Raw genomic sequence first — 22,063 nt, 5'->3', positions numbered from 1 at the left:
AGGGATGGAGGTATAGACAACGGAAGTGAAGGAGGGCAATACTGACCGTTTTGAAGTCTCTGAAGGGCACAAACTGCACAATGTCTCGGAGGACAGGCTCTCCTTTGGGTGAGCGCAGCACCCCGTCATCCCCGTCCAGGATCTGCATGTCTGTGAAGTCTGCATTGCCCACGCCAACAATAATGATGGACAGGGGCTGGTAGGAGGCACGCACGATGGCCTCGCGTGTGTCTGCCATGTCTGTCACCACGCCGTCCGTGAGGATCAGCAGGATGTGGTAACGCTGGAGGAGAGAGGAGAGAGGAGAGGGTTGCGGTTGCGTTTTGACCTTTTGTCACCACACACTTCAGTGCCCTTCGCTTCTCTGTGTGTAACACGTTATCCTCTGAAATCTGACTGCTCCCACTGAGAAACACTGAGAAAAGTAATAATGTATTAATCTCTAGTCCCATCAACACCTCTCTCTTTCCCTGCAGGATATCAATATGAATGAGAAAATCCTCAACATCTACATGTATCCTACATTTGCCAATGGATTTTACATATGAGGTCTATGAGTGTATTCCCTTGTATTCTCCTCTCAGATGTCCCATGAGTCCCTAGGGATTCAAGTGCCCCGGCTGCAGTTTTAACTCATGTCCTGAATTCTCTTTGCATTGATCCTTTGGTCTCATTTACTGATCAGAAGAAGGGATGATTGAATAATAAATGAAGATCAGTACAAGGACAAAGCAGAAGAAATGGCCAGAATGATGGAAAAGTGTTTCAAATGTAATGGGAATAGCCTGAGGGCAAACTAATGTAGGAACACATTGATATTAAAGGCCTTGGGCATTCTTGTTAACTCAATCCGTGCCGCGTTTCATTGAGAGATTTTAAAAGGTTCTTATGCAGAACCTCAATAAATGATAACAGATTTATATAATGGGTTGGTCTAATCCTGGATGCTGATTGGTTAAAACCGTGTTCCAGACAGTGTCTATTCCACAAGTTAGCACTGGCTAAGGCTATGAAATGCCTATTTACTGTTCCATCTCACTGCGCAATCCACTGTCTCATCAGCCCAACCAGACAATTTATAAACTTGATCTCCCATTTCTTTTAGACTAGTATTTGGTTTTCAACAGCAGAGATTTGTATAAACCTTGCTGTCAGTCTCTTTGATATTTGTAACATTGTTTCAATATTGAAATTCTATCTCCAGCTGTTCGATTGTAATCAACGTGTCGGGACTCGGGAGTCAGGATGAGACAGACAGGCAGCTTTTCTCAGCCAGTTGAAATCATAAATCAGCATAGTTTTTATGGATATATACAAACAAATGTGCATAGAAAAACAGGTCAAACTAAACAAAATGCAGCTAGTTTGCGGTCTTTCCAGCTTCAGTTTGAAGTAATTGTGTTAGCTGTGTCATTGGCTAGCTCCTCCAAACAGTTTACTGGTGAGAGAGCAAATGTTCTATGCCAGGCGAAATAGCTCATCATTAGCTCATTGTTATGGATGTATCCAAATAACTGTCACTAGAAAACAGTTTAAACAAACACAAATGCAGCTACTTTTCTGTTATTCTGGCTGCACTGTTTGATGTGACTGTGTTAGCCCAAGTTGGCTAGCTAAAGATAAGGGTATAAGAACATTGCCAGCCAGCATGACAACGGAACATTTAGAACAAAGGTCCATAGATATAGAATAAAAAGACTTAACTGGGTCGTGTCTCCAGCAAACGAGCCAGCCGGCTTGGGTAGCAATCCTAGATTTGACGATTTGGACAACATCTTGTGGAAGTAGTATGAATAAATGTATCTAAATAACGTTTTTAATGGAAATATGTTGGTTTCCCGTTGTATAAAAGTGATAATACCCTCAAATACGGTGTTTGGAGGATATATTGGCGTGGTTTGCCGGCCTGGGACTAACAACAACTGTGCCAATTTCCTCCAAACACCAGCTTCTAGAGACATAATCACTTAATTAGACAAAAACATTTATGAATGACATCACTATTATGTTTTTCATTTCTACACTCAATCATACATACATAGATGTCTGTCATACATACATGGTCTGTCTTGGCTGACTGGTATTCATTGGGTAAAAGCTGAGCTGAGCCTGAGACAGCTCATCCATGGAGATTCAATGGGTGGGACATCAGTTATGGATATTTGTATTTTTCTCCATATCATGCAGGCCTGTACTGTACAGCACTCCATTACAGCAGTAAAGGGACACTTACTGAGGCATCTTTGATGGTCTCCTCTCCTGCTGACAGCTTGGCTATCCTGCTGATGATGGGAGAGACGTTGGTGGGACCATACAGCTGGATCTTAGGCAGGCAGTTCTGGTAGGCCTCCACCACCCCCTGAATCTCTGAACAAAAACAAAAACAAACAAACACACACACACACACACACACACACACACACACACACACACACACACACACACACACACACACACACACACACACACACACACACACACACACACACACACACACACGTTCTACTGTGGGTACACACCTTGAAGTAGCACATTGAGGGACGGAGGGAGGAAGGGAGAGAGACAGGTGGGCTGGAGTAAAATAACTAAGGATCAAAGTATTACTGGAAATGTGAATTTGTAGGGCTCTGTGTCCATTAAAGATGGGTTCTGAGAGCGGGAAAAGCACTCAAGCTCCACATGTTATCTTCTATGCAAATTTTTCATTGTAAAATGTCAGTGGTAGAGATTGATGGAGGGTTGGGCAGAGCTGCTGAGATGTTCAGAAGTATAAGGTACCCAGAGGAGGCTTCATCTCTCTTACCTTCACATTCATCGTCCTCTGGGTTGAAATTGATGGCAAAGTCATGGGACACCTGTTTGTTGGGAAATAAAAAAAAGCCAGACACGGTTGTACTGGAAATTAGTGTAGACACAAAATCCCTATGCCTCAATTTAAATACAAATGGGGTCTTCAAGGACACTCATTTATTTCAGTCCACATTGTACAATCTTTTGAATGTCTGAAGTAGCTTTGGAATAAATGAAAATATAGGACCATAAGTCCACATAAAGCTTACTTTGAGTATGAGAATGATCATGTTCCTGATATTAAGTGGTCCAGTTATCTTATTGAACAAAGCCACAGCCACACAGCCTTTTGAAAGCGTTTACTATTTTGGGTAAATACAACAGCTTTGGGCTCTTGAACTATTGCTGAATTTACTGATTTGGTTTTGTAGCATTTTAGCAGCCTGGGGTACAGAAATAGATCAGTTGTGGCATTTTTCTATCCAATCAAAACAACAGTCTTTTAGGTCCAGTGTATGTACCTTTGACAAGACAGATGCCCTTAAGCCATAATTACAGAACTTACAGTAGTCAAGTCTATTTAAAAGCCAATGCACAGAACAGAAGCAGATCCTGATAGCCTTCTTTTCTCTGTCTGTTGACCTGCCAGTAATTCAGTGTGCCTGTAATGTGACTCTCTATCTCTGGAAGCAGTCTGTGTCTGAAAACGAGCGGTGTGTGCGTATGTGTGCGCACGTGCGGCACTTCAAACCCTCTCTCCAGGGTGCTAGTTAAAACAACAGCGGAGTCGCTGTTCTCCATGCCAAATCTGCTAAAACAACGCCCCTCTCTCGCTCCTGAAACCTTCTGACAAGTGGCCATCAACACCAAGGAGCCTTGCGCCACACTGCCTGCTTGCCATTATTTTAATTTCCTCAGAGCATGTTATTTTCTCAGGGACAGGTATTTCCAGAGAAGGGGCTTGTGAATAAAAATAAACTCAATTATGAATTTGAAATGTGAGACATTGACAGTGACGAATGGTGTCAGAAAATAGGGCAATCAGCCATTCAATATAGACTTAAGGCATGGGGAAATACCAAGAGGAGAGATGGAAAATAAGCAGCGGGGGAAAGATTATAACAACTAAACAAGATAATACTCACCTCGTAATTGGGTGGAATTCTGGCACCAAATCCCAAGGCGGAAAATCTTTTGTCACTAAAATGTAAAGTAGAGTAAATCAATCATACAATAATACTGTTGTCACTGTTACAATAGAGAACACACTGTCACTGATAAAATGGAAGATACTTGTCGAGAACATTGTAATTTATCTCTTCCACACAGGAACAACTACACTGCAAATCCCTCCTTTTAAGTCTTGTTTACAATTCAATCAGTTAGGACACTCAAATGACAATTTAAGAATTGCGTCTGTGTTCCAGCTGTCAGTTTGCACCTATGGGGTGAGATTATGTTACTCTCCGCCACCAAGTGGTAATTGTGCCGTCGCAATTGCTGTATTCCCCACATCATTATCGGTATCGTTCTAATATGATGAGCTGATGTAGTACTACTATATGCTCTGCCATATTGAATGCATTACTCTTTGTCAGGAGGGCAGGAGAGCACTGCACTAGAGGAATGAAAGCAGGAACTGTGGGGGAGAATGAGAGTGTAAGACACAGTAGGACAGAAGCAATGCCTGCTGGGAAATACCACTAGACATACAGTAGATCTGATCACATGGTATGCTGTGGGGCTCACTGAGCAGTATGCGAGCCGAGACAAGAGACAAATCAGGAGTCCTCATAATGCAACGGCAAAAAGAGAGGGTTTAAGAAAGGATTCAAATGTGAGATGGAATGATTAGTGAGACACACACATTCCCTCAGAGAACGAGAGCTGTATCTATCACTCTCCAATCCATGGCACTGTGAACATGTGTGCCTAGCTGCGTTAGCTTCTTTTCCATCACATTAGTAATACTGCCTAAATGCATGATTTTGTCTCTGCTATCAGGACATTTTTCATGCAGAAAAAAAGTGGAGTCTCGAGCACCGTGGCAATCTGAATGAACATCTCCATAATAACATCTTGGTTTCATCCATCAGCATTTGAAAGGAGCTGTTTTAATGTATTTACTGCAGCAGGAAGGGGCGAGAGTGATGACATGGGCTGGGAACACTAAAGCAGGAAGTAATAAGCATTCAATTGAAGATTTGCCTGTAAGCCCTCATTAGAGACAACTAAAGCTTTCCCTTTACTCTGAACTTTAATTCGCTGGCTGATTGATACGTTCTCCAGCACATTAAAGGCAAAGTAATGGAAAAACAGATGATAAAACCCTTCTGGTCTCATCATCTACCCTTGGGAATTAAGAATGATCATCTCTGTGCTAAACATAGTAATTGTCACATCCTGACCTTAGTTCCTTTCTTATGTCTCTATTTTAGTTTGGTCAGGGCGTGAGTTGGGGTGGGCATTCTATGTTTTGTGTTCTATGTTTTCTATCTCTATGTGTTTGGCGTGGTATGGTTCCCAATCAGAGGCAGCTGGCAATCGTTGTCACTGATTGAGAACCATACTTATGTAGCCTGTTTTCCCATTTTGAGTTGTGGGTGAGCATTTTCTGTTTAGTGGTTTTACAGGGAGGTGGTGAGGGCCCTCGGAGTGTGGTGTCAGGAAAACAACATCTCACTCAACATCAACAAAACAAAGGAGATGATCATGGACTTCAGGAAACAGCAGAGGGAGCACCCCCTATCCACATTGTAGGGACAGCAGTGGAGAAGGTGGGAAGTTTAAAGTTCCTCGGCGTGCACATCACAGACAAACTGAAGTGGTCCACCCACACAGACAGTGTGGTGAAGAAGACGCAACAACTCCTCTTCAACCTCAGGAGGCTGAAGAAATGTGGCTTGTCACCCAAAACCCTGACAAACTTTTACAGATGCACAATCGAGAGCATCCTGTCGGGCTGTATCACAGCCTGGTACGGCAAACTGCTCTGCCCTCAACTACAAGGCTATCCAGAGGGTGGTGCGGTCTGCACAACGCATCACCGGGGGCAAACTACCTGCCCTCCATGACCCGATGTCACAGAAAAGCCAAAAAGATCATCAAGGACATCAACCACCCGAGCCACTTCCTGTTCCCACCACTACCATCCAGAAGGCGAGGTCAGTACAGGTGCATCAAAGCTGGGACCGAGAGAATGAAACTGCTTCTATCTCAAGACAATCAGACCGCTAAACAGCAATCACTAACTCAGAGAGGCTGCTGCCAACATTGAGACCCAATCACTGGCCACTTTAATAAATGGATCACTAGTCACATTAAACAATGCCAAATTAATAATGTTAACATATCTTACATTACTCATATCATATGTATATACTGTATATTATACCACCTATTGTACCTGGCCTATGCTGCTCGGCTATCGCTCATCTATACATTTACATATTCTCATTCACCCCTTTAGATTTGTGTGTATTAGGTCATTGTTGAGAAACTGTTAGATATTGCTGCACTATCGGAACTAGAAGGACAAGCATTTCACTACACTCGCATTAATATCTGCTAACAATGTGTATGTGACAAATACAATTTGATTTTGACACAGACTCCGTTCTGTCCACTAGAGGAAGATGCTCAGACATCCCTCTAAGCACAGAATCTCAAGGCCCCATCTCTCTATCAACCCAGGGAAAAGAGAGCAGGTAAAACAGCTAGGATCAATGAAGGAAAGCAGCAGATGTGATTTCTCTCTCTGCCCCCAGTTGAGTTATTGAAATGCTCTCTTTGTTCCCTCCATCAACACTTTGGTCCTTAATCTCCTTAATCCTCAAATGAAGAAAGAGGGGAAAGTGGACCTTCTCTCTCCCACCACCCTCCATCGGGAGATTTAAGCAGATTCTGTAAATGGCTAATCCTGCTTTAAATGAATCCCACAGGACAGAGCTATCCAGGAGAAAGGACAGGAATAACCTGCAGGAGCTATGGAGGTGTACGAGAACAAAATTGGCTGCAACACAACATGCCAAAAACACATTTTCCTCTGACAGCAAATCATGACAAATGAGTGACTAAACTGTGTGCAGGGTCAGGTTGGGTGGGTAGTTTTGTTAATTATTGTCAGTAATGCAAGGGAGATCCATCACAATGGGCGAATGAGAAATGAGCCTACAACATACTCTCTGCTCGGCAGTGGCAAAGCCCGTTTCAAGTTCTATAATACAATTCAAACCACTCATGTCTGATATCTCTGCCTTGAATAGCCATCTTTGACATAATGCTGTTCTTGTATCTTTCTATTCCATCTAGTCCGCTGTGTTTTGTCCAAACAGAAACTCATTTCAATGACGGCGAGATGGACCTGTAACAGCTTCTCAAAAGTTGCCTCAGCGATTTCTTACTTTTCGCCTCTGACACATGTTCCATAGCGCCTGAAGTATCAAGAGAAGAGGCTGTACAAATACTTCCCCTGGAGCTACTGCTACTTAGTTCTGATGCTTGGCACTTCTCTGTTCTATCCGTCAGTGTAATACTTTGTGGGAATAGAACCTGGTGTTTGAGAAAATGTAGAGGTGCCACAAGTACCGAGCACAGACAGAGAGTGAAAGAAACTGGCTTTCAAGTCTGACTATGGTTCCCCCAGATAAAATAGACATTCTCTGGGAAGTGGCCTTTCTGTGTAGTGGTATACATATTCTCTTTGATTGTGCTCAACGTTTTATGCCTTTTTCCAATTGAGCCTGGATTAAACATTACAACCTACTGGTTGGTTCAGTGTGTGTGGAGTAGTGGTCTGCCTCAAGTGTTTTCTTAAGCAGCACGTGTCTGTACTAAGTGTCTTCCTCAAGTGTTTTCTTAAGCAACACATGTCTGCATTAAGTGATAAGTCCCAAGTAGAGACTGCTATGCTCTGGAGGATTACCACCCCGGTAGACAGCTATATTTCAACATGACACCAGTAAGGAGAGTGGGAGAGCCAGATGTGATGTTGTTCCCAGGCCTGTTAATGAGGACGGCACAAACATGTGGGCTCCGTGGTGGCACCTCTTTCTCACGTGACAGGGTGTGAGAGCGGATCTTGCAGGCGGGTGTCTTCACTGAGCCCCGTTCCCCTCTCAGTAGGAGAACCAGCCACTTCCCACACAGAGCAAAAGGTGCCCGGCTCCTAATCCAGCTCCTACTCTGTAAATGTGATCACACATCACCTGATTTTCCCCACAAGAGGCCTGCATGCCCACGTTGTGCACCTGAATAACAGCCTGACGTGGGAGGAGATAACCCACAATATGTAACGTAGGCGCAACACTTAAAGGCATGTTTGTGACACCCAACACCAAACTGAGTTAGCTACCTACACATCTATTTTCCAGGTAGCTAGAGTCTGTGTCTCTCCAACAGGTCTTCTGCTGTTCTAGAGTTATCTCTTGTACTTTATTAATTAGGCAGCCAACGTTCTCCACACATTCAACAGGAGGAGCCAACACTGGCATGACTCAGTGTAAATCCTCATTTGGCTCTGTGCCGACAGACAAGAGACCAAATTCTAAATAATTTGTTACTAATTAACCAGTGTCTGACAAGACTGCCCCCGATAACTCTGGTGTATATGGAATAAATATTGAATTAGTCATTTAGAAATTAGAAGTGTAACTATAATACCAGTCAATTACATATCCTTAACAAATACTGTATACAGAGAGTAATGTGACCACACACACAAATTATAATATCCCCAGCCATTGAAACCATTATCTCCCCAAACCCTTGAGAGCCCTGTGCATCTTTCTGCCATCTCTCCATGGCTCTGCTGCTGCCTCTCCTCTGCCCATCCTGCTGCTGTCCCTCCCCGACTCTGCTAATCCTGCTGTGCCACTACACCAGGATGGGTGTCCTATCCTCTGCACCCGCCGCCACGGATGGAACAAGACCTGCTGTCTACTGCACTTGGAACCATCTCACTTTGTGCACATTCCAACAACGGCAGCAGAAACGGCAGCGGCAGCAGTAACTAAGCAGACCAGCCTCAACTCAAACGCTGATTCTGCCTCCAAGCAACTTCCTCTGAGATTTCCCCAAGGCCTCCTCATGCATTGCCAATGTCTGTGTAAAGCAATTTGTTTGCTCTAATTTCCTCCTAGTAAGGTGGAAATATAACGACTTAATGAAAGTGATGGCAGTGGGCATGAGAATTGCAGGTAGACCTTAGTAATTTTAACGCATTAATTTTAAAAATAAATTTTGTTGCAGTTTCGTATTATCTGGCAAAAGTCTTAGATTACATGGTGGAAATGTATGACATCAAGTGGCTGACTGTGTTAGATTCTAGCTGCGTAGCGGTTGCTTTGGTGGTGTCAAATCCACAAGCGGTTCCTTGCCTTACCTTATTTCAGACACTGCCATTGGATGCAGAAAAACCACACCCACCTTTATATCCGACAAATCCCATGCAGCCATGTAAGAAGTTCATGCAGTCGCATTACAATTTCAGACACTCGAACGTGTGATGTTATGTTGTCTACACCTCGATTAGACTGATAGCCTATCCCCATCCAAATTAACATGAAAACATGCACACTTTCTATCGCAGTTTTGAACTAATGCGGTAGGGATAATAGGAAGGGAGTGATTTTTAAACACACAAGAACAGCCACTCACCGATTTGCGGACTCATACCTCAACACCGCCCAAACAACGTGAGTTATCACTGGATCTGATTGAATCGATGCCTTATCATTGTTTAACTCTGTCACTCATTTTCCAACTCATGCTTCAGTGAGTAGTTGAAAGAATCCTCAGAATTCTATTCTATTTCAGCATTCCACGATTTCCATTATCTCCTCATAGCTGGGAATTAGATGAAGTAGAACCACTGGCTCGGTACATTATGAGACATCTACCGAATGGAATGTAAAAAGTTAAATTTCCCATTGATAGACGTACAGAGAGCAGCCCCACAGATAGAGATCAGGATGAGAGGCTGGGCAGAGATGCATGGTGCTGACTAACCTGTCATAATCCTGACAGATCTCCCCCACTGCTATCAAAGCCTTCAGATACTCGTTGGGCTGGTACGGGTTGATGTAGTGTAGGGAGCAGCTGTTCCGTGGGTCTCCGTTGGAGGCTGTGAAGTCAATGGCCACCTAGAGCAATGACAGATTCATAGAAGACTGTAAACAAACCAAACACCATAAAACACTAGACCTAGAGTCTACCGGTCCATGCAGGTTGTGTTGAAGCAGGCAATTCTGTACAGTGCTCTGTCAAACTGGTGTTTCTATAGAGGAAGATTATGACAAATCAATTGACTTCCATTGTGTAAGTGTCTGGAGCCTGCGCCTTTGAGTGACTTGACTCATAGCCTTAAATACTGTAATGTCATCGCAATCATGTCCTCAAGCATACGCAAATGAATCTGTATAATATGTGGTGAAAAAATATCTAAAATATGTAAATGAACATTGCTGAAGCCGTCTGTTAAATTTACATTTTTTATGTCCAGTCATTGCGCAGATGTTCTCAGCGCAATTTATACGACCAACATATGTGCAGGATGCGTTGAGGGCATGTAAGAAGGAGCAGCCAAGGACAGAGATATTTCACTTCTTTGACGTCAGCAGTGCTAAAGATACGAGCACAGGGAGAACTGCGGAGCTTCTCAACAAGGGAAATGATCCTACAAATATTCTGCAGGTATTTTTGTTTGAATCATTAGTGCATTATCAAAGGACTTCTATAGTGTTATTCATCTGTGGAAAGTGATACCTAAGGCTGTCTATGGAACAATGAAGCAGTGTTCCTAACATAGCAGTTCCCCTAAATGAATATTCATTATTGCCTCAGTTATCCTTCTAAGGAGCTAGTCTTCAGTTAGAAAAGCATCCGGACACACCGGAAAATGCCAGTCAGCAACCATTAATATGTATAGAATGTGTAGGCAGTCAGTGGATTGTACACCTTTGAAGGTTAGCATAGCATTGTACCATGCTGCTGTGATGATAATATGCTAGTGCACGCATTGGCTACTCAACTTACTGTAAAGTGGATTTGGCATCCTCCCATGATGTAGTCCAGGAAGGAATACACTCTGTGAAGCTGCAGAACAGAGAAGAAGCTTTTAAACTAAACCCCAGAGGGTGGGGAGTTCGGACAATGTTTTTAGATGGATTCCAGTTTTAACCAATGGCTGTTCCATTTACAAAAGAACAAGAATGTATTTTAAAACTATTATTCAACCACATCTCAGTAGCTAGGCACTGTTTAGAAAACAAGTATTATGTAGTAAGCATGACCATGGAGAATGGTGATGATTTCATTTAGTCTGAGGGCAGCAGCTCTGTGATGTGCAGTGTGTTCTCTCCATGCCAGTTAGAGATCACACAGCCAGTGGGGGCGGCAGAGGATTCAAACTGAGACACAGCAGCAATCACATGAGCTGGGGCGCAGTACACTAATTAATCCAAATGAAATAATCCAAATGAGAGGCCTGAGACACACCAACAGCTATACCAATTAAAAAACAACATTTTTAAAAGACCTGCGAACTACAAACATAGGGGGAAAGCACGGTGACAGCCACCCACAGATGTAGTCATTTACAGAAATGGGTAGCGGGGGTGGACAGTAAACTGAGGATGATCGCATTTCTAAAATGAGCAATATTCATTAATTAGCACTATGTGTACATGTTGTGAGAGAGTACAACCGAATAGCACAGAGATGGGGATGATTCTCGATGTATTCGATAGTGGAGAGTTGCTGAGCAGGAGCTGTAAAGGTTGGCTCTAACCTTGAGATCACTGAGGATGACCACCCCAGAGTTCTTGTAGTTCTTTTTCTTCAGTTTGTACTTTGGATTAATGCAATCCCATGTGACCTTTAACACAAGAGGTAGACAATACACACAGAAACATAGTAATGAGTTATGACTTCTGCGGTATGACTTGCAGAACATAGAACCCCAGCGTGACATTTCTTTCATCCATTTCTGTCTGTCACAAGTGGGACATCCGTGACACACATCAAACTTTCCACAGTGACTGACAGCACTCTCTCTCCGTTCGACTGACCTTGCTTCCACCGCCAATTTTCTGCATTTCTCGGAAGGTGGCATAAAACTCTCCGATAAAGTCGTGTTTTCCCCTGGAGTCAGAATCCCAGACTAGGCACTGTGACACAACCAGACAGTGACAGACAGAACCCTCTGATATTGACTTTTCATTCACCAGTAAGTTACTTCATTCACCAGTTCCATTCATTCATTCATCAATAAATACCACAGCAGCAATGTTAAACCATCACACTATGACTTCCTGTGTTTCTTACCTTGAGCTTCCTGTCCTCATCACAGCTACACAGAGAGATGAGAGACACTTTAAAGGGCTCCCATACGGGGTTCAGGTTGTTTTTGATTACCTGCAAGAGCACATTAGACATGAGTAACTTGCACCACACATGGAGAAGGAGAGGTAGATACAGAGAGAAGGAATTACCTCAGTTCTGTGAACGAGCTGTTCCGTCCCATCATCGTTGATTCGATATATTTCCAAAAAAGGGTCTGACTTACTGAAGAGATCCTGCCAAATATACAAACCAATCAAACATAAAACACTAATTCTGGATGAGCCATTAATGTACAGTCATTTATCTCAAACAATCAAATAACAAACAAGTGAAATCACACGCACACAGATGTCAACATGTTAGCTTGGTCCTCCTGGTGCTAAATTTGACACAGCTTGTCCCCTGCCTGTGCATGTGGTGTTTTGTTCACTGCTGTGACAAATCAAATCAGGAAAAGGGGCTTGAAAGAGTAATTTGACATAGAGTCTCAAGGTAAGGCTGAGAGCAACTACAGCTTGTTTGGGTCAATTGATTGTTCAGGGCTCAACAGACAGTATTTCTGTACATTGTGTAGTGTATGTGTATGAGAGTGTTAGAGAAAGGAATGGAGGGAGAAAGAAAGTGTGTGAGAGTGAGCGGGGGGCACAAAACAAGATATTTAATGTCCCCATTTCTCGCTGCATTAGCCTGATACAGCTCCACAGGGACAGCCAGGGAAGAAAGAAGGAGGTAGCCCCCCCATCTCGTTGTCACGGTAACCCCTTGCCAGTGGCGTCACTGTGGACTGACGTGCATTACAAGTGCATTTGTCTGTCAACATTTAATCCCTGTCCAGCAATAACAGCTCTCACCAATTATATAATCAGCACCATTAATTAAGTTACCTTTGACCAGCACGGTCTACTCAGTTCCATAATGTTACAAGTTCCATAATGCCCTCCAACAGTTTGTTCAGTACCTTGGATAGCGTTTCAGGCAGCATTACAGTATTAGAAATAAATGGGGGATATTTCATTGCCTGATCCATGTCGCTCATACTGTGGTTGTCACAGCAAGTCATCTACAATTATATATACACTGCTCAAAAAAATAAAGGGAACACTAAAATAGCACATCCTAGATCTGAATGAATGAAGTATTTTTATTAAATACTTTTTTCTTTACATAGTTGAATGTGCTGACAACAAAATCACACAAAAATGATCAATGGAAATCAAATTTATCAACCCATGGAGGTCTGGATTTGGAGTCACACTCAAAATTGTGGAAAACCACACTACAGGCTGATCCAACTTTGATGTAATGTCCTTAAAACAAGTCAAAATGAGGCTCAGTAGTGTGTGTTGCCTCCACGTGCCTGTATGACCTCCTTACAACGCCTGGGCATGCTCCTGATGAGGTGACGGATGGTCACCTGAGGGATCTCCTCCCAGACCTGGACAAAAGCATCCGCCAACTCCTGGACAGTCTGTGGTGCAACGTGGCGTTGGTGGATGGAGCGAGACATGATGTCCCAGATGTGCTCAATTGGATTCAGGTCTGGGGAACGTGCGGGCCAGTCCATAGCATCAATGCCTTCCTCTTGCAGGAACTGCTGACACACTCCAGCCACATGAGGTCTAGCATTGTCTTGCATTAGGAGGAACCCAGGGCCAACCGCACCAGCATATGGTCTCACAAGGGGTCTGAGGATGTCATCTCGGTACCTAATGGCAGTCAGGCTACCTCTGGCGAGCACATGGAGGGCTGTGCAGCCCCCCCAAAGAAATGCCACCCCACACCATGACTGACCCACCGCCAAACCGGTCATGCTGGAGGATGTTGCAGGCAGCAGAACGTTCTCCACGGCGTCTCCAGACTCTGTCACATGTGCTCAGTGTGAACCTGCTTTCCTCTGTGAAGAGCACAGGGCGCCAGTGGCAAATTTGCTAATCTTCTCTGGCAAATGCCAAACGTCCTGCACGGTGTTGGGCTGAAAGCACAACCCCCACCTGTGGACGTCGGGCCCTCATACCACCATCATGGAGTCTGTTTCTGACCGTTTGAGCAGACACATGCACATTTGTGGCCTGCTGGAGGTCATTTTGCAGGGCTCTGGCAGTGCTCCTCCTGCTCCTCCTTGCACAAAGGCGGAGGTAGCGGTCCTGCTGCTGGGTTGTTGCCCTCCTACGGCCTCCTCCACGTCTCCTGATGTACTGGCCTGTCTCCTGGTAGCGCCTCCATGCTCTGGACACTACGTTGACAGACACAGCAAACCTTCTTGCCACAGCTCGCAATGTGCCATCCTGGATGAGCTGCACTACCTGAGCCACTTGTGTGGGTTGTAGACTCCGTCTCATGCTACCACTAGAGTGAAAGCACCGCCAGCATTCAAAAGTGACCAAAACATCAGCCAGGAAGCATTGGAACTGAGAAGTGGTCTGTAGTCACCACCTTCAGAACCACTCCTTTATTGGGGGTGTCTTGCTAATTGTCTATAATTTCCACCTGTTGTCTATTCCATTTGCACAACAGCATGTGAAATGTATTGTCAATCAGTGTTGCTTCCTAAGTGGACAGTTTGATTTCACAGAAGTGTGATTGACTTGGAGTTACATTGTGTTGTTTAAGTGTTCCCAGTGTATATATTTTCAAGTACTTTTAAAAACAAAAGGTTAAACATTCAAGACATTTAAATGCAAACCTTTGAAAAGGTACTTTGTCAGAACCGTCACCCATTGTGCTGGTAAATCAACTACAATATTAAAGTGCCTCATCACAGCTGATCACCATTGTGAAGCAGGCAGTATTTACAGCCTGTGTGGTATAGATCATGTGCATAGTCTATTAGAGTAATATTTCTCAGTGTAATAGGTATGTAATGGGATCCTCAAAGTCATTTGAACGGAGAGATTCCATACAAAGATAGGAGCCTGGCAATTAATCTGCCTGAGGATGTGACCATCCCCCCCACGTCTCTCTCTCTCTGTTTCCACCCCCTTCTCTCCCACTTTCCATCTCCTGCTCTCTTTCTGGTTCCAAGTAGAACTGTTTAGGGTTCCATGTAGAACCTTTTACACAGAGGGTTCTACATGAAACCAAAAATAAACTTTTTGGAACCCTTTTTCTAAGAGCGTATAGTTAAAGTAGTTCGCTGACAGGGTTGGGCAACTGAAATGTAATTATGTCAATAAGCAAAAGAAAGAACGTTTTAAAGCACACCATACCACCATTGATGAGTTTCCCTGCCTCCAATGTACACTGAAGATTCCATTAGCAATATTGCTTGTGTCTAAATCACAAACAGTGCAATTTGAAATCTGTTTTTATTTCCACATGGAATTGCTCATCATGACCCTTTTTCTATTGGATTGCTAACTCTAATAAATGCATTAAAGGAGCCTGGGCTCTGCTCTGATGAATACACACTAAGCCGAACTTTACCTACACTCCCTGTTAACTTTCTCCAACACTGCTGGAGTCAGAGGCCAATTGCACCCTTTGCTTGGTAGCATTCTGAGAGCATAGAGAGGCAGGAAGAATATTTCTGCTATAATCATTGATGTCAGAGAGTTATTCCAGTCTTGTTGACTGAGATATGAACCTTCTGCCTTGAGCCTTGTGTGGGTGTGCCAGCTCTACTGTAGGTGCCTCAGTGCTCCAGCTCCCGAAATCTGTTGCCAAATATCTTTCGTAACCCTCCTAAATGCTCTACCGACAACAAACTCCCTCGTTCTGAGCTCACCATGCATTTTACATAGCTTTTATCTGTCAAGCCATTTATTGAAAAACTACTGCTGTCTGTGCTGTCTTTGCACAGAGAGCCCCATGTTGGATTGATTTCCTCATCTTGTGTTAGGGCGCAGGAATTTAGAGTTGAAAAGGACAGGTCGATCATGTCCTTTGGATATTGCAAGGCAGCCTTTCAGAGCCAGGATACTTGAAATGCATAAATTCATGAATGGCAGACAAAAATGGAATGGTAGGAAAAGAGAGAGAGAAAAAAGGTATTTTGCAGATAATCACTAAGAGTATGTTTTTGCTTGAGGCACAGAAAGTGAGAGGGCGGAAGACCCTGAGAGATATGCAGAGAAAAGGAGGAAGACCCTGGGAGATATGCTGAGTAAAGGAGGAAGAGAAGGAGAAAGGCAGAGATATTAGTTGAGAGACGAGGAGAGAGAGGATAAGTGCAGAGGCGTCCGGGTACGGCTTGTTGCTGCTGTAGGAAGAACAGACACCTGCAGAGCTTCAGGGCCTGTGGTCCATTGTGGGATGCTTTGTGTGGAGGGGCTATTTGCAAACAGAGAACCACACGGTAACACCCTTTACACACACCAACACAAAAACACACACACACTGAACTAAGCAAACCTCACACTGATCTCACCCTCATCTTCCTTTGGCTATCTGTCAAGGGTCCATGACACACCATTCTCACAAGGCTTGTCTCAACGGAGAACCAGCATTTACAGGAAGCCAAGTTCAATTCAGACTTAATAGAACAAATGCTGAAATGCATGTTGTATGCCTTTATGTCATGTCATCCAGTAAATACAGGGTAAAGCATATGGATCTAAATAAATGTTGCGTTTATACGTGTAGAAAATCCATATCCTCTTCGTTGTATAAATCTTTGTCTGGTTAATGACTGATAATGTCAAAAAGAGATCTTGAAATCACATTCACAGGAGAGAGGTTCAACAGCCAGCAATAAGCACAAATTCACCCATGAACTATATTGACATTTCCATCAAGAGAAGGGCCCTAATCCCTTACCTTATCATCCAGTTTCTTGGCACAGAAGAACAGTTCAACATATCCATTGTTGCCAGAAATTTCTTCAGCGTGTACCTGAAAAAAGGGTTTTAGTAAGTCACATTTTTGCCCAATGAGAATATTTTATTTTCAGCAGCAGACAGCCTGTCGTATGACATGTAGACAGGACCTTGAAGCCAATCAAAATATGTCACATAAAATGTTGAGGAGTGTTATTACTTTTAAACTTCAACAGAAAGCTCCTTCAAGCCGAGAACAGATATGGTTCCATTACAGTAATGCAGAGCTGGCCAAACAGAGCTGGGTCCAAATTTAGTTCACAAGACCGTTTAGTTGGCCTCCAAAAGGAATACACTAATAGCAAATACGTTCATTATTCTGCATATTTAAAGGATTATTACAGACAGGCTAATAATTTTTGCTGAAAAAACATACGTGTGTGTGTGTGTGTGTGTGTGTGTGTGTGTGAGAGAGAGAGAGTTAAAATTGGCAATAAAGACACAGATTTAATTCCTCAGGGCCGTGGGGTGAGACAGGGATGCAGCTTGAGCCCCACCCTATTCAACATATACTCAGTGAACAAAACATTAGGACCGCATTCCTAATATTGAGTTGCACCCCATTTTACCTTCAGAACAGCCTCAATTCCTCAAGACATGCACTCTACAAGGTGTCGAAAGCATTCCATAGGGATGCTGGCCCATGTTGACTCCAATGCTTCCACAGTTGTGTCAAGTTGGCTGAACCATTCTTGATTCACACAGGAAACTGTTGAGTGTGAAAATCCCTGCAGCATTGCAGTTCTTGACACACTCAAACCTCATGCGCCTGGAACTTACTACCATTTCCCTTTCAAAGGCACTTAAATATTTTGTCTTTCCCATTTACCCTATGTATGGCACACACAGTCGATGTCTTAATTGTCTCAGGCTTAAAAATCATTCTATAGCCCCTCTCCTGCCCTTCATATACACTGATTGGAGAGGATTTAAGAAGGGACAACAATAAGCGATCATAGCTTCACCTGGATTCACCTGGTCAGTCTGTCATGGAAATGTTTTGTACAATCTGTGTACAGTATATCAATGAATTGGCGAGGGCAGTGGAACAGTCTGCAGCATACGGCCTCACCCTTCTGGACTCAGCAATCAAATGTCTACTGTACAGATTATGTGAGACTTGGGCCCAATGAATCTCAGTAAATATAAAATAATGGTGTTCCAAAAAACTCCTGTTACAAGGACATCAAATATAAATTATATCTAGACACCGTTGCCCTAGAGCACACAAGAACCATACCTACCTCGGCCTAAACATCAACATGACAGGTACACAAGGCAGTGAATGATCTAACAGATAAGGCAAGAATGGCCTTCTACACCATCAAAAGAAACTAGACATCCCAATTACGATCTGGCAAAAAATACTTCAATCAGTTATAGAAGCCATTACTCTCTATGGTTGTGAGGTCTGGGGTCGACTCACCAAACAAGAATTCATAAAACGGGACAAACACCCAATTGAGACTCTACATACAGAATTCTGCAAAAAATATACTAAGTGTACACCGCAAAACCCCAAACAATGCATACAGAGCTATTAAATTCTATAACCACCTAAAAGGAAGCGATTCCCACACATTCCACCACAAAGCCCTCACCTACAGAGAGATGAACCTAGAGAAGAGTCCCCTCATCCAACTGGTTCTGGGATTCTGTCCACAAACACAAACAGACCCCACAGAGCCCTAGGACAGCAACACAATCACATCCAACCAAATCATGAGAAAACAAAAAGAGAACTACTTGACACACTGGAATTTATCAACCAAAAAACAGAGCAAATTGGAATGCTATCTGTCCCTAAACAGAGAGTACACAGTGGCAGAATACCTGCCTTGCTATTGAGAAAGGAAGCCATAGACAGACCTGGCTCTCGAGAGAAGACAGGCTATGTTCACATTACCCACAAAATGAAGTGGAAACGGAGCTGCACTTCCTAGCATTCTGCCAAACATATGACCAAATTAGAGATACATATTTCCCACATATCCCACAGACCCACAAAGATAAACTCCCATATCTGTTAGGCAAAATAGTGCTGTGTGCAATCACAGCAGCAAGATTACAGTAAAGTATATGGTTTCTGTCAATCAAACAAAAGTGTGGCAATGGTCCAGAAACAAAACTCTATGGGTCTCTCAGCTTCTCAATAATACAACACAGCAAAGCTATAACACTTGGTGCATGTGTCGTATCAGCAGCTTGTCAAGCTTTCTGTACGTACAGTATCTTGGATTAATATGATTTATTGTATCTCATATCATAGTGCCATTGTCCTGGTGAGTGTTGTGTAGTCATAATGTGTATTGTGTATTGGATTATGGCCCGGCAATGAACGTTCTAGTTAGAAGACCATTGTAATGTGATGCTTGCCAGTGGGAGCCACAGTAACTGCATAAAACCTTAATCCCTACCATTTGACCAACTTTTCTCCACATCCCATGTCCCCATATGCACAATGGGCATCTGAGAGATGTGTTACAAACACTGGGAAAGGATTTTTCACACAAAACACAACAGTTGTCTGCTGTTCTGCCACCTTCCAGATTAGCCTGCAGGCACATTACAGGCAGACACCATGCCATTGGGATCCATCTCACAGACAGACCTGACAAAGCCCAGGCCCATTATCATATCAGGAAAAGCCATTTTCAGAAACACCATGACACAGGTTAGCACTAATTCACTAGAATGCATTAAGCCCACACTGCTACAGAACTGTGCTTAAACAAACCCATTATATCCCCCCCAAAACCACCTCACAGCAAGCTGCCACCATGTGATCGCATCCAATCAATGGTCATAATGGCAACACTAGCCGAAGGGAAAGATCCTCAAATGCCATCTTTACTTTGGCCATTTCCATCACAAGCAAGTCATTCTCAGCCCTTCTCTCCAAGGGCAATTTATGCGTAGTTTGTTAGGGTAAAATCAATAAAGATAGGTATCAATAAGGCAAAAGGTCTGTTGTTGACATTATTGAATTCACTCCTTGTGCAAAACCCCTTCGCTTTTCTCCTCTCATCTCTGCAGTATAAGAAGGCACAGAGATCACAGACTCTGCACCTCTGACTTAACAGGAGCAGTGAGGAACACTGACTGTTCCTCCCACTCCACTAAAGGTCAGATTTGCAGGCTTGTTAAACACAATTTCTCTGTGTTGTTCCCTTTTGTATGGCAATGTAATGTTGGCCTGGCAGATGGTGTTGAGACCATCCAACAGAAACAACACTCTGTGCTTTAACGTCCCCCTCTCTTTGTCATGACAGATATTGTGTATGAGTCATGAATCTTTGTACAGAGAAGCATCCTTACATCACAGGATTCACATCAGCTACTTTGCTTTAATTGCATGAATTGATTTAACAAGTGATTGCATTTGATTTTGCTTGCCACTGTTACTGCAACAGTGAGCCAATGGTGAGCGAAATCGATAGGGTGATGAATAGGGGGAACCTACCGTGATGGCGGATTTCCCAGCGTACTTCGCATACTTTAGGAATAAAGGCTTCACCATCTTCTTCTGGGCTACAATCTGTGGAACACAGGAAAACTATGAATGACTGGTGACTAGTGAAGCAGTGAAAAGTATTACCGGACAATTAGTACGAAAGCAGTTTGAGAGCAGTATGACGAGGACTGGTGACCTCTAACCTTTACCCTCTGACCTCTGTTGTTGGTGAGCAGCAACTCAGCACAGTGTTCCATTCAGTTTATGTGTGGTGAGTGATTTGATTAGACATAAGAAATGGCACATTGGATAACTGAGTGGAAGGGTCAGACATTCAGTACAGGACCTGGCCGAGCGTACACTCCACCCCACCCAGGAAGTCGTCATCGCGGGTGCCAATACTGTGAGTGCCATGGATGTCGTAGACCTCGAACCGCAGCTTCTGCGCTTCCTCAAAGTAGTAGTCCAGGGTGAAGACCTTGGCAAAGACCGGGTGCAGGTTGCTCTTGATCACCTCTGTCCTGTCAAGCTGAAGAGACAAGAGGGGAGAAAAAGGCACAGCGTTAGAATGTGGACACGTTGTTGGATATTACTGGAGAAACTCGGACCTCCAACTCAACTCTCTAATGAGAGCTTCCTACCAATTAAACATAAAGAGTGCAGTTTTATATGCAATGTACATTGTATCAGTTCATTTGCAATGCTAATTAATGTATGGGACATGGTGATGCATTCATGGGCACATGGGAATGTAGGAACAACAGCCAAATACCCATCTGCACCCGGATCACTGCTACAGCCACTTTTGGCGTTCGTGTTTGTTTTCCTGTTGATTAGACCAAAATGTAAATCTTGTGAAGCTCTTGTTCAGACAGTGACAGCAGAGAGGATTTTAGTGGACTGAGGGCTGAGAGCTCAGCAGACACACAGCTCATCCATTGCCATGCCTGGACATTCATACACCTGTTTATCTAATACACCTGGTTCATGCCTGAACTCCACATTGCCACCTGCTTTCAGTGGAGCACAGAGGCTGTGTTTAAACAGGCAGCCCAATTCTGATCTTTGTCAATAATTGGGCAAAATATCAGAATTTGGTTGCCTATGTAAACCCAGCCAGAGTGTACCCATCTAGCACCCAGTATCCAATTATGTCCAGTACCAGAGAAATTATTGGTAATAATTTAATTCCAAGCTAGATATTCTGAGGGGAGCCAACTCATCATCAAAAGCATATGTATCCCCTAAAGATGCTATCAGTAAATTAAAGTGACCTACAGTGCCTTGCGAAAGTATTCGGCCCCCTTGAACTTTGCGACCTTTTGCCACATTTCAGGCTTCAAACATAAAGATATAAAACTGTATTTTTTTGTGAAGAATCAACAACAAGTGGGACACAATCATGAAGTGGAACAACATTTATTGGATATTTCAAACTTTTTTAACAAATCTAAAACTGAAAAATTGGGCGTGCAAAATTATTCAGCCCCTTTACTTTCAGTGCAGCAAACTCTCTCCAGGAGTTCAGTGAGGATCTCTGAATGATCCAATGTTGACCTAAATGACAAATGATGATAAATATAATCCACCTGTGTGTAATCAAGTCTCCATATAAATGCACCTGCACTGTGATAGTCTCAGAGGTCCGTTAAAAGCGCAGAGA

At 43.3% G+C, this 22,063-nt stretch overlaps 1 protein-coding gene across 1 annotated transcript in view; it reads right to left on the bottom strand.

Moving 5' to 3' along the window:
- LOC110506513 (copine-7-like) overlaps window positions 1-22,063 on the bottom strand; it is a 40,943-nt gene that overhangs the window by 5,513 nt on the left and 13,367 nt on the right. Inside the window, exons 3-15 of the mRNA XM_021586174.3 lie at window positions 20,747-20,929; window positions 20,410-20,484; window positions 16,888-16,962; window positions 12,282-12,365; window positions 12,115-12,204; window positions 11,859-11,957; window positions 11,579-11,665; window positions 10,825-10,884; window positions 9,799-9,932; window positions 3,936-3,990; window positions 2,804-2,855; window positions 2,234-2,367; window positions 47-283 (exon numbers count right to left, since the gene is read on the bottom strand). Of these exons, the coding sequence (XP_021441849.1) occupies window positions 47-283; window positions 2,234-2,367; window positions 2,804-2,855; window positions 3,936-3,990; window positions 9,799-9,932; window positions 10,825-10,884; window positions 11,579-11,665; window positions 11,859-11,957; window positions 12,115-12,204; window positions 12,282-12,365; window positions 16,888-16,962; window positions 20,410-20,484; window positions 20,747-20,929 (1,365 nt within the window). The remainder of the gene's footprint in view (window positions 1-46; window positions 284-2,233; window positions 2,368-2,803; window positions 2,856-3,935; window positions 3,991-9,798; window positions 9,933-10,824; window positions 10,885-11,578; window positions 11,666-11,858; window positions 11,958-12,114; window positions 12,205-12,281; window positions 12,366-16,887; window positions 16,963-20,409; window positions 20,485-20,746; window positions 20,930-22,063) is intronic.

Source organism: Oncorhynchus mykiss, chromosome 26 (genome assembly GCF_057628025.1).
Source record: "Oncorhynchus mykiss isolate SJ-2025 chromosome 26, ASM5762802v1, whole genome shotgun sequence".
In the NCBI taxonomy this organism is placed as follows: domain Eukaryota; kingdom Metazoa; phylum Chordata; class Actinopteri; order Salmoniformes; family Salmonidae; genus Oncorhynchus; species Oncorhynchus mykiss.
The sequence above is the reverse complement of the archived record's forward strand: the minus strand, read 5'-3'. Positions and strand labels throughout refer to the sequence as shown.